The following is a 13443-nucleotide window of genomic DNA, read 5'->3' on the forward strand; positions in this document are numbered from 1 at the left end:
CTAAAATTAGTAGAACACTGGTATTTTCACCAGCTTTCTTTTGTTGTAGTGTCAGTAGGAAAAAAATCAGTTTACATTTATAAACATTCATTTTGTCAATAGTTGTAATAATCCCGCGATTCTGACAACAGCCAGTGATTCACACAGAGATCTGATCTCACCATCATCCAGTCTGTCTGGAATAACATGAAGAAACAGAATAAAATGAGACACACTAAATCCAGAAGAACTGTGGCAACATATCCAAGTCACTTCAAGAAACCTACTTCCAAAGCACTTGAGTAAAAACAATGAAAAATATGCATACTATTAAAATAATGTCACAAATAGATTTGCTTTATCAATTAACTGCTATTAACTAAATTCAATCAGCATTTGGTCTGATCATACTTTGCATTTAAAGAAGCTTTTGCCCTAGGTGCACTTGTGCATAGTTTTTCAGGTAGCTTTGCTGGTAGGTTTCTTGAAGTGTCTTGGAGACACAGTTCTTCTGGATTTAGTTCGTCTCAGTTTGTTCCCAGTTTGTTCTGATCTGTTGTAGCATAGCCGTTATTACTCAGTTTGCAATTTACATGACACTATTTCCTTTTTCCCCCCATACAATTGTAAGGATTTTGAGTGTTAATGATGAGGCAGCTAACAGAAAAGAAGCAGTGATGAATCATATAGACAAGAAGAAAGGGTGAAGACAGAAATCAGAAATTAAATCGGGACCAAGACATAAAAAAAGATGAAAAAGGGGATGCAGAAGCATAGCAAATGCAGATGTGTGTGTGTGTGTGTGTGTGTGTGTGTGTGTGTGTGTGTGTCTGTACATGTGCTTGTGCTTTTGTCTGTGTGTGTGTGTGTGCCATCATAGGGGTTCAATAAACAAGAGTAAATTGGAACTTGTGGAACCGCAGCTGAGTTCTGCCCCCTGATTGTTTATTGAAAAAGATGTTTACCAGGTCATGATAAAACCTCATAATTTGTTAGCATCCAGTTTATTTAGCTTTACAATTCTTTACACAGATTGAAAAAAAGATGGACTAAAAAAAAAGGAAAGGAAAGGACGTGAGGTGTGGCCAAGTATGGTTTGTGCCATACTTGGAATTTGTGCTCTGCATTTACATGCACACACAGCAGTGAGTAGTGAACAAACATGCACACACACACACACACACACACACAATAAACACACACCCGGAGCAGTGGGCAGCCAATGCTGTGGCAGTTGGGGGTTCGGGGTCGTGGTATTGAGGTTGGAGAAAGAGTGCTATACATTCACTCCCCCCACCTAAGATCCCTGCTGAACTTGAGATCCCACTTGTAATCCCGAAACCCGACCTTCGGATTACAAATCAGACTCTCTAACCATTAAGCTGAGCTCACACGTTGCAGCACACACATAAGGAGAATTTTTGCAGATTATCTTCCCTCAAATATAGTATTAACCATTCACACACTACAAGATTTGAATATCGTGGCACATCACACACTGCAAGATATCATTAAGATTATCATGCCAGAGGGAGCGCCTCACATGATCTCACGCAAGCAGATCGTCACTGATTTTATTTAATTTTTTTCATGCTAGTAGCTTTCTTCACTCACTCATTCAAAACTGAGGCGATTTCACTCCAGCGCTTCTTCTCATTACAGTTGTGATGTGTTTTCGACACATTATACAGACAGTCATGTTACTACAAAATGTCAAGAAACAGTTTCCTCTAGCTCCACTTTTCAAAGAAGCCATACATCAGCTGTTTTGTGGTTCTGTGCATAGGCTATAAAAGTACTGACGTAATCATATAGCCATCATCATCCCGATTTGTGTGCGAGCAGATCGGGAGGTGCAATATTCGATTGGTGAATGCCTCACACTACCAAATAATCCGCGTAAAACATTGGGACAGATCGAGGTCCTTGAAAAGATGTTTGCTCCGATTCTTGGGAGGTGGAAATCAGGGCTAAATCGCACTAGAAATCCTGTAGTGTGAGCCAGGCTTTAGGCACCCCGCCACAGTTTTTTTTATTAATTATTTTATATATTTTTAACCCACAGTGGCTTTAAACTACCAGACTGATGGCCGTATGATGCAGCTGAACAGAGCAAAGTTTATGGTGAATGGAGGCAGTGGCTATGTGCTCAAACCTGGCCCAATGTGTAAAGGTACACTTGTGCATTCAAAGTACTGGTACATCACAATATAAGACCACTCTGTCACTAAAGACTTAACTGTAATAATTACTAACTCTTAAGTGTCAAGTAATTATTCAGTTACTCTGGGTATTTTGTTGGACTCTGAAAATCTATTCCAGGCTCCTTCAACCCACTGAATGATGATCCGCTCCCTGCTAATCCGAAGAAACAGTTGGTGATAAAAATCATTAGTGGACAGCAGCTGCCCAAACCTCCCGATTCAATGCTGGGAGACCGTGGTGAGGTAAGCAGGTGCATTGTGCTAAGAGCACATTTCCAATAGGGTTCAGAGTTGAAATGCAGTTAATACATTCAATGTTTAATGGACTTCATCCATAGATCATTGATCCCTTCGTTGAGGTAGAGATTATTGGACTTCCGGTGGACTGCTGTAAAGAACAAACCAGAGTTGTGGATGATAATGGTACAGCTTTGTTCTCATGTGTCCATGGATTTGTTGAGTTTATTTGAACAGAAATAAAGTTTTGGGGCAAAAGTTTTAAAACCTTGCTAACTTTTTGTGTGATTGTTAATGCAGGATTTAACCCTGTGTGGGAAGAGACTCTGTCTTTCACACTTCACATGCCCGAGGTGGCTCTAGTACGCTTCCTGGTTTGGGATCATGATCCCATTGGACGAGACTTTGTTGGCCAGAGGACCGTAGCTTTCAGCAGTCTCATGCCAGGTATAAGAAATTCTATGTTTGGTTGTCTCTTCAACTAACCGTACTTTTGGACATGTCACATTATCAGGTGATTAAATGACTGATATAATAAGATTAAAAAGACAAGAAAGACCATGAGGAGACTGAGAAAAATTGAGATGAAGAGCTAAAGAACTCAGGGTCGTTAAATAGAATGTAGAATGAGATAGCAGCAGGTTCCTTTGTCTTGGAGTGGTGTCATGTGAAGCATGTCATTAGAGTAATGGAGGCCTGAGATGCTGCCTTTGGACAAGTCTGCTGCTGAACTCTCTCTGCCCTCACACAGACAGTCACATGGTCTCACCAATGAAAGACATGTTTCTGTGCTAAAGCTATGACACCATGTCTTTCTTCCTATTTTTATTTATTTATTTTTAGTTGCATTCACTCTTTGAATGTTCTCACAAATGCAAATGCCTTTCTTCCATCCCATTTTCAATCATTCCTCCTCTTTCCCACTCCTGCAGGATATAGACACGTTTATTTGGAAGGAATGACAGAGGCATCGATTTTTGTCCATATCACAGTGCATGACATCTATGGGAAGGTGAGCTTATGAACTACACAGACAGCTGTACCCAATCAGTCCAATAAAGATCCACAGCCATTTCCACTGGGCATGTTACCAATTTAAATTCTACTCACTAGGGCTGTCAAAATAGCTGAAAAACAGAATTCGAATTTTGCACTTAAAGGGTTAGTTCACCCAAAAATTAAAATTATGTCATTAATGACTCACCCTCATGTCATTCCAAGCCCATAAGACCTCCATTAAGTCATTAAGGACATGATTTTCATTTTTGGGTGAACTAACCCTTTAAAAATTATATTCAAAAATTTAAAATGCATAATTTCAGTTAGGGTGAAGAAAAGCTTTTTGCTTCTCTCCTGAGCAAAATATTAATAATGCACGTTTATTCAAAGCATAAGAAAATATGACTGAAAAAAAACAAACAAACAAAAAAAAACCATTATATTTAAAATAATGTTTATAAACCAATTATAATTAATTGCTTAAACAACTATAAACAAAACAGCGTCATGTATAAATGCATAGTTAAATACAAAGGGCGGAAAGCCAGTCACACAGAATACATTTTTTTTAATAAAAAAAATACGAGAAGCAGTGGTATGGGGAACAAAAACCCACCATAAAGTCTTGAGATATGTTTTTAAAAAGTTGAATTTTTAATTTTTTTAATTGAATTTTCATTTTTAGGCTTTCTAAAAATGCGGCTCTCTTGTGCGAGACGTGAGTCCAACAGTGTCCCTGTGCAAAATATGCATTCTGTGTGAACGGCTTGGTTTCAGTTTTGATGTAAACAAGATTTTCTCCACATTATGTTCTCTTTTGCTGCGTTTCCACCGAAATTAACCGGAACATTTTTACCAGGAACTTTTTTTCCCAGGAACTTTTTTCCCCCCAGACCTGTTGCTTTATGTGTTTCCACCGCGGTGTAAAGTACCGGGAAGATTAGGCAAATGACTGGTGACGTAGGTCCGCGCGTGTTTCTCAATACAAAGTACACTGATTAAAAAAAAAAAAAAAAAAAAAAAGTATGCTGATTTTGGACGTGCATCATCGGTAGTTAGTTCAGACTTTGTGCATTTGACTGGGGAGTGTGATGTCCGCAACGACGCAAGTCCGGTAAATCTATAAACAGCAGCGTACTTGATAACTTCAGTCAGCTCGTCTTGACTACTGCAATTTTCCTTACTGTGTATTTACAATAAAACGAAATAGGATATCAAATACCACTGCCTCCTTTGGTTTTCATTTAAGCATAATAACAGCTGCAGAAATGTACTTAGTTCAGGGATATGCAGCCATTACAATGAAACGAATTATTATATAAATTTGCCTTTTTTATTTTCATTTTAACATATGGATAAATTGAATACAGACCAAAGAAAACCTGTTAGATTTACCCCGCAGCTGAATTATATGTTATGTTTAACCACTAAAGACACATCAGAGCCAGCGGCACATATCAGAAGGTCTATCCCAGGAGAGGCTGCTCTCTGTGGATACATGAGGACTGAGCTCCCGCTGATCGAGTGGAGCTCACCGTCTCAGAGATCGGCGAAACACATTTTTAAATAGGCGCTGTCTTCATAAATAAACAACAGATTTGAGTTTTAAACAACTACATTCTCACCTGAAATACTTTTAAAATTACATTTCATGACACAATAACAGTAATATTTGAAAATGATCTGAATAAATGGTGTTTGAACTCAACCAATGCTGCGTGAACTCAGATGGCTTTGGCTACAGCAATTTTCCCCTCAGTATATTTACAATAACACGAAATAGGATATAAAATACCACTGCCTCCTTTCGTTTTCATTTAAACATAATAACAGCTGCAGAAATGTACTTACTTCAGGGATATGTGTAACGTTATATACAGCCATTACAATGAAACGAAATATAGACTTGCCTTTTTTATTTTCATTTTAACATATAGATAAATTGAATACAGACCAAAGAAAACCTGTTTGATTTACCCCGCAGCTGAATTATATTTTATGTTCAACCACTAAAGAGACATCAGAGCCAGCGGCACATATCAGAAGGTCTATCCCAGGTGAGGCTGCTTCTCGGCGGATACATGAGGACTGAGCTCCCGCTGATCGAGTGGAGCTTACCGTCTCTGAGATCGGCGAAACACATTTTTAAATAGGCGCTGTCTTTATAAATAAACAACAGATTTGAGTTTTAAACAACTCCATCTCCGCCTGAAATACTTTTAAAATTAAATTTCATGACACAATAACAGTAATATTTTGAAAATGTTGATCCAAATAAATGGTGGTTGAACTCAACCAATGCTGCGTGAACTCAACCAATCAGAATGTTTAGCGCCAAAGTCCCGCCCCCGAAAGTTCCGGAACTTTGAAAAAGTACCACCTCGCCAGCAGGGACTTTCTGAGGGGCATTTTTTTACCCGGAACTTTATTTAGTTCCTGGTTCCTGCGGTGGAAACACACCAAGTACCAGGCCAAAGTCCCTAGTTCCTGGGTAAAGTTCCTGCGGTGGAAACGCGGCTTTTGTTTCTAGTGGCTTTAACTGGATAGTCTAACATAAACCTTATAATGCAATGACACTTACATTGTCATGGCATCTCGTGTCCCACTGATAAAGGTCAAATATACTTCGGCCATACGCGCACCATATGCATTATGTCATTTTCGTCATCCACGTGCATGCATATTTTTGAGACCTCGCGGACGCTGCGTGTACGCAAGGTGAATGATGAAACAGAAGCGGAAAACTGCTCGAAAATGCTAGAGGGGGCAAAACAAGACTTCGCAATCATTGCGAGTCCAAACACAGTATATATAGGTAGTGCTGGACGGTAAACCGGTTCATACCGAAAACCGGTGTATATTTTCGTTATATGTTAATTTTGAATATACCGCCATAGCGGTGTATTTAATTACTAATCGTTCAAAACGAACGTTGACATTGACATGGAAACGCAGTCACATGAATTTTTGGCTAGGTTTAAAACAAGAAAAAGAGCACTTTTAGATAAACAAGGAAAACTTTATATATGTTCACTTTTATGGAAGCAGAAAAACAAGGTTCTGTCTGTGGTGTTTTAATTTTAAATATTTTAACAAGAAAAGTAGGCTAATTATTGTGTTTCTATGTTTTGCCGTTTGCTTGAGCAGCTTATTATACAAACATAGAAGTAAAATGCATGAATAATACGTTGTTTATATTTATTGAGTTTAAACTAATGTCTATATGAAAGATTGTTACTGTTCTGTGATAAAATACTTACAATGCTGAAAAAACATGATATGAAATCAAAACAATGTATAAATGTTGTGTTTGTGGACTAAACCAACGCGGATCAGTACCGGAATGCAAACGTGCATGTCCTGTGTGAAAGCACAATGAGTACGTGCTGCGGACTGCATATGCACTGCAGTCGGAGTATATGTAAAACAGGCGTTACAGCCAAAAAGAGGAGCCTGGTCTTTTGTTTGGAGGTTTTTTGGTTTCCAAAAATCCGACGTCGACAAAACATCCATTTTATGCAAGTGCTGTCGGGCTAAAATTATTGCAAAAGGCGGCAACATGAGCAATTTGCTCCAGCACCTTAGCCGCAAGCACGTCTTGGAATATCAACCAGCAGAAAATGCATTGTACACCTGATTATGCATGAAAAAAAAAAAAAAAAAAAAAAAAAACCTTCATAAACCAAAAAAAGGTATAATTTAGAAAAAAAAAAAACGTGATATACATTTTTGGTCAAACTGCCCAGCACTATATACAGGCAAATGGTAATGGGGGACATGGCATGGGATTTGGGGAAATGGAGTTGGGAATGGAAATGGACACCAAATACAAGAGTGGATGTGTATTTATATATACATAATAAATTTACACAGTACACACACATATTTTTGGATTGTGTAACAGCACTTATTCTAAGTATATCTTTAATTGGACTTCAGCACTATTTCCACACAATTTAAGTGCATTAAGTACAAAATGAGTTTCGATTTACTGTAGCAGACTTTAAATATACCATTTTAGTATTTTCTAAATGTACAATTGTAGTACATTTTATTAAGAACATAAATATTAAAATGTATTTTTAGTATTTTTAGCATTAAATGAATGTATTTCAAATACATATAAGTGTATTTATTTTTCACTAGGGTATTCATTACTAAAGAGACATTTTCCATGAACAGTGGTGTCTTGATCGAATAAAAATGTTTTTAAAAGCTCAGATGGTAAGCATAACAATCTTTTATACAAGCTGTCCTTTTTGTCCGTTTCTACTACAGTGTGACCAAACACTTGATTGTGACATTTGTGTCTCATTTCTATCTAAAAACTGAAAAAGAGATCTCAAACAGCAAAATACTTAATGACATTTCCCCCCGTTAACATTTTATTGAAGTTCCTCCAACCTTTTTACTTTCCAGTGGAGTCCTTTAGTCCTCAACCCAAGTTATACCATAATGCACTTGCTAGGAGCTAATAAGGTACCTTGGCTATGTAGTGTGCTGCATGATACTGCATGAGCGTCATTGTGCCATCCTATTCTTGCTCAGTGAACACTAAGCTGTTGTAAATGTGCGGTTGTATGGATACGCCTTTTATTTTGTCCATCTAATTTTGTTTTGTAAGTCATTTTGTTTTGGTCAGTTCTGTCTTTGGTTTTAAAGTTGGATTTGTCTTGTGATAAATGTTGTATTTTGAAGGCTAGAAAGATGGTCAAATGAATCATTAATGGTTACAAATGAACATGCTTCCATCTGTTGGCTTTAGTCAGTAATGCAATTGTTTGTAGAATTGTTTGTGGTCAATAAAAATATTTTCATTGTGAGATTATGTTGACATTGACTGTTTTAAATGAACATGTGAAATTGCATGTATGTGTTTTGGTCTGTGACAGTTTGATTCAACCTGGGACCCAGCAACACATTTTGTTTTTTTGGTTAATTTCTTTGATATCACGTATGTAAATACATATCCTAGGAAGACATCCTGGGATTTTTAGAATATCATATGCATTCCTCATTCTCATCTTGATTTTACAGAAATAGAAAATGCTAATATTTATTTAGTTAGTATTATTTTAAGAAAAATATTGATTTGCTCTACTAGTAAATTTTTATAATTATGTGTGACGTATGTCTTGTTATCTGTACGTAGACAATACAAGACAAAATACATTTTCGTGTGTCACATTAGGAAGTAAAAATTATGCAGCATTTATCGTTCTCATAACATTTTTTTTTTTTCTGGGTCCCAGAAGGTTAAATGGCTTAAATAAATATCACGTGCTGAATTCTCTCTCTATCCCTGTCTGTTTCTCAGGGTCGTCAGTTGCGAGGTTTTAAAGGCTTATTTAATAAAAGTTCCAAATCCTCAGTGGACACACATATTGGAGTTCCACCTCGTAAGCGATCCATAACCGACCACCTCCTTCGGAGGACTGCCAGTGCCCCTGCTAAGGGCCGCAAAAAGATAAAGATGCCACTGACTGAAGCTACAAGTGACAGAGAAAACAGCACTGGAGACCCTCAAACCACTTGTGTAGAGAGGAGAGCAGAAAACAGAAAAGGCCTCCAACACCGCCCAGCATCCATGCCCCTGGATAAGCTCCTACATAGCCACCTCAGCCTGTCCAACCCAGATCGGGATGGCCCTGATCCTGGAGCTGACAGAGTCATTGGTCAGTTCTTTAAATAATTCTCTTGACATAACCTTAGGGGCTGTGTCATAATGAATCAGAATGAGAACTGTTACACTATGCAATCGTTTATATTGTTACTCTAGCTATGAGGCATAATTAGAGTGGATGTTGACATTTGCTTTTTCTTCAGTTTCAGTCAAATCCAAATAAGATTAACACAAGTTTTATGATAAGAAATATTTTTTCCCCTTAGCTTCTGCCTTTATCTCAGAGAAGAATTTACTATATATGCACATTTTCATTATTTTTCTATAATTTCTTTCTACTAATAATTTCATTTAACACTTTTCACATTCTCTCTATTTTCTTTTTTAAGTGCTTTTAAAGAGATAGTTCAACAAAAATGTTTATTCTGTCATCATTTACTCCACCTTGTTCCAACCCTTTATGACTTTCATTCCTGCGCAGAGATTTAAAAAAAGATAAAATAATAATGGGTGAACTATACCTTTAAGTATTATATGTTGTTCGTCTACTGGACCCTTTGAAGTATTCAGACATGCAGGCTTTTCTTTCTTTAATACCTTAACTTGCCTTTGTCTTGTTCTGTCTTTACTATATGCTTCTCTATAGTAGAAAACTGACTAGGAAAATCCCTGCAGGTAATCCACAAGCCATTCTCGGGTTGACTCATCTAAAACATTTAAGTTTTAAGCCATTGCACCAATGTTTTTGATCTATTTTAGTTTTGTTTCATAAAAAAAGTGAAAATGTAAAAAATAGCAACAAATACCTTGATGTTTGCCATGCATCTACACAGTGCCATTATCAAACTTCCTTCTCACAGTCGTACTTGGTGGTACATTCCATTTGTCCTGTGTTTAGAGTGGCGTGTATTGGATTTTGGTGTTTGAAGGTCAGCGGAGGTGTTTTTCTTTTTTACTGACAATCATCTCCTGTAAAATATCTTCCACAGATTCCTTCCTCAGTGAGAAACCCAGATCTATCTCAGTGGATCTTCTCTTTGAAACTTCTGCCTTCAAAGAACCTGATTTCCATGCCCTTTCAGCTGACAACATTCAAGACTTTACCATAGAGCCCAAAGATACAAAAGAAACTCCTTACCTGGTAATTGAGGGCAGTAAGGAAAGTCTGGGTAATCCTCACCAGGAACACTCAAGAGGTGGACTCACCCAGACCGAAGCTGATAAATTATGTTCTTCCAAAGAGCCAGCGGACCACTCATCAGGTCCTACAAATCAGTGTAATGGTGGCAGTCGCTCACTTATTGAAGTAAGTCATAGAGATTTAAGCCAGTTGGAAGCCCCTAAAAAGAACATTTCAATAGCCAAGGCAGCCACGTATTCCTCGACTTCCTCTTCTTCCTCATCTTCAGGAACCATCACCAAATTTTCTCCTAGAATGACTCTGCCAGACCAGAAGAGTCAAGTGTCCCTCCAGGACAGTGCTCTCTCTCGCCTTATTGACGCTGTCTCACTAGAGAACGAGTATGACACCTGTGGGTCCATATCTGCTCTGATTGGCCAATTTGAGCTCACTCCTGAGCAGAGCTCCCTAATTCCATCCAACACACAACCCATGAAAAATTATCTTCCTCCGTCTGACCTTACTCATCTCAACACTGAGCTTTCCAGTACACCACTAAAAGTTATCAAAAAATCTGTGTGCGCAACCTCCGAGCTAACTGAGAGACCATCTAGTCCTAAAACGACTGAACCAGCATTCTTTACCATCTTGGATGAGGAGGTGCTTTCTCCTGTTCCTACAAACAGCCTTTGTCAAACCAACTTTCACAATGACTTGGTTTGTTCTGCTGTGGTCAGCAAAGGATCATCACCCAACAAGATGACTGTAGAATGGTCTGCACATGGAAATCTAAAGCAAAACTATGGCAGTGAATTCCATTCCACTGGTTCCTTTAGAAACTTTGAATTCGGAGGATACAGAGAAACCTCTATCAACAGCACAGCCTCAGACTGCTTCTTGCTATGCCAAAACTCTGCAAGCAGCAGTCTGATGGAGGTGGAGATCAATGTAGACGGGGATCCCTTAGACAACACACTGACCCCTTTGAGTCCTTATCACAGCTTAAAAAGTGCTCACAGCTTAAACCATACCTCTCCCTATCATGTACAAAGACTTGAACCAACCCATCTCCACAAACCCTCATACAGTCCCTCTCCTGTTCACTCATACTCCACAGACACATCACCCTTTCACAGACACTACCAATCTCCACACCAAAGTCTGAACTCTAACAAACACCATACTAACAAATCACAGCGAAGGAAGTTTAACGGTAATGACTCCGGGAGTTTTACACTTGGTGACAACAGAATAGATGCCACAGAGGGAAGGCACCAGGAGACAAGACACCAAAACAGCTTGGTCAGCAGGGCAGAACATAAACACAAAAGCTCTTTGTCCTCAGAATGTCTTGCCAAACCTCAAGGCTATCATAATTTGTTAAAAAGGGACTTGTACACACCTGTATCAGACTACAACATGATTTCAGTTGAATCGCAAGACTCTTATTCCCTGCCATGTTCACACAATCAGGCCTCTCCTGTACCTCCTCCTCAGATGTACAACAGACTTTCTCCATCTTCCTCCAAGTCCAAGAGCCTGGGAGACCTGACCTCTGATGACATTTCATGTAGCTTCCAGAGCAAGTACAAGTCAATCAGCCGAAGTTTTGTCACTCCTGCAATGAAAGACCAAAGACGGATATGTGGGTTGTCTGGTCGTCTGAAGTCCACCGATCCCTTAACTGAGCAGCTTCGCAAGCTTGTAACATTGGAAAATGAAGACTATGTGCACTCCCTCCCCACTTGCTCTCAACCCATCCCAAAACCCCTGTCAGTGATCCCTTTGGTTTCTCAGAGCCCTGCTGATGATCCTGAAGACCCTCCACCATTTCTGTCAAGGCGACTGTCGTCCCGCAGTCAAAGTCGCGTACGTCATATAGCTAATCGTGCACGTGAGAGACAGCAGGAGGCCTTCAAACACCGGCCTGTTGAGGGAACCATGGATGTAGTACTCCGTAATAAGCCAGTCTCCTCCCAAAATGCTCCACTGAACAGGCATTCTACAGGCTCCTATATCGCTGGTTACCTGGACGAGCGGAGTCCTGAGGCCCGGGGCTTGCCCGAAGGAGCCTGCACCTCACTACACTATGGATACGGAGATTGCTACTGTAATGATGATCCTGTACAACCTCCTGACTTCTCCAACTCATCAGAACCTGAGGTCTTCTTCCTATTTAGGCTTTGACCCTTTCATCTCACCTGCTGTTTTGACTGTGCATGTATTTCCTAGTAACAGTTGCAACTACAGTACATGTAGCAGGACACTTCCAGAACTGTGTACATATGGCATATAACATGGTCTCCTAAATGTGCTACTCCTGCTGTATTTAACAGATTATTTTATATACATGTGGTCCCTGTCATGCTTGAAAAAAAATGTTGTTCAAAATGTGTGTTGTCTCAAGATTACAAAAAATAATATCAGTAAATAATTGATTTGGATATTTCTTGCAGACATTTTTGTTTGGTCAGCTATTTTTTAAACTATGAAGTACAACAAAGTTATGAAGGGGCTTCTCTTTTTATTCAGTCTTCCTGCATATTATGTTATTTGTATGTCTGTGTTTGTACATATGTTGTTAAATTTATCCTCAGTCAAAGCAGTATTGGTTGTCATTTAAATTTTAACTACTTTTTTTTCCTTTAGCATGTAAACCGTGAACATTTTCAGCATGACTATGCACAGACCTGTAGATGCTGTGCTCTCACTTTGCACAGAATGATTCTGTTGTATTGAATGCAATACAGCACATTTACCTGCTTGCTCTGACTTGCTTGCTTTTTATTAGTCATGAATTTAAAGAAGTTTGAAACTCTTCTTCATATTCTAAAGCTGTATGGTTGAAGTTTTATTTTTATAATTGCTTTGATACAGAGAGCAAAAACAAAATTTGTTCGACTTAATATTTAGTTGTCTTTTTAAAGAGACATTTTTTTTTATTTTTACTCCTCTGTGCTTAAAGACATCTAGTCTGTTGTTCTTTGTATTGTTGCTCATCCAAGATGAGTGTAAGCATTTTCCTACCAATGCAATAAAATTAGGAAATGTTTGCTATGAGGAATTTTTTTTGTGTGTGTGTGGTTACTCTTAGTAATGACAGACGGATGAGCTTTAAGTAAAACTGTGTTTAGTTAAGGTTTGTATATATCATGAACTTAAATGTCTTTGTAAAAAAACAAAAAAAACAATGACTGTTGTGCGTAAATCAGACATTTCTGTAACACTACGCTAATGAGCTTAAACTTATTTTTTGTACACAGTGCCGCGAACTGTCAATC

At 38.5% G+C, this 13443-nt stretch overlaps 1 protein-coding gene across 2 annotated transcripts in view; it reads left to right on the top strand.

The window, feature by feature from the left end:
• plch1 (phospholipase C, eta 1) overlaps positions 1-13215 on the top strand; it is a 50614-nt gene extending 37399 nt beyond the window's left edge. Inside the window, exons 16-23 of one of the 2 annotated variants that reach the window (XM_052583027.1) lie at positions 2045-2152; positions 2302-2426; positions 2522-2606; positions 2721-2867; positions 3353-3432; positions 7839-7898; positions 8737-9094; positions 10032-13215. In XM_052583027.1, the coding sequence (XP_052438987.1) occupies positions 2045-2152; positions 2302-2426; positions 2522-2606; positions 2721-2867; positions 3353-3432; positions 7839-7898; positions 8737-9094; positions 10032-12349 (3281 nt within the window). In that variant the 3' untranslated portion in view covers positions 12350-13215. The remainder of the gene's footprint in view (positions 1-2044; positions 2153-2301; positions 2427-2521; positions 2607-2720; positions 2868-3352; positions 3433-7838; positions 7899-8736; positions 9095-10031) is intronic. The other variant, XM_052583026.1, reaches the window with a different exon arrangement.
• The last annotated feature ends 228 nt before the right edge of the window (positions 13216-13443 follow it).

The sequence above is a fragment of the Carassius gibelio genome, chromosome B18, assembly GCF_023724105.1.
Source record: "Carassius gibelio isolate Cgi1373 ecotype wild population from Czech Republic chromosome B18, carGib1.2-hapl.c, whole genome shotgun sequence".
In the NCBI taxonomy this organism is placed as follows: domain Eukaryota; kingdom Metazoa; phylum Chordata; class Actinopteri; order Cypriniformes; family Cyprinidae; genus Carassius; species Carassius gibelio.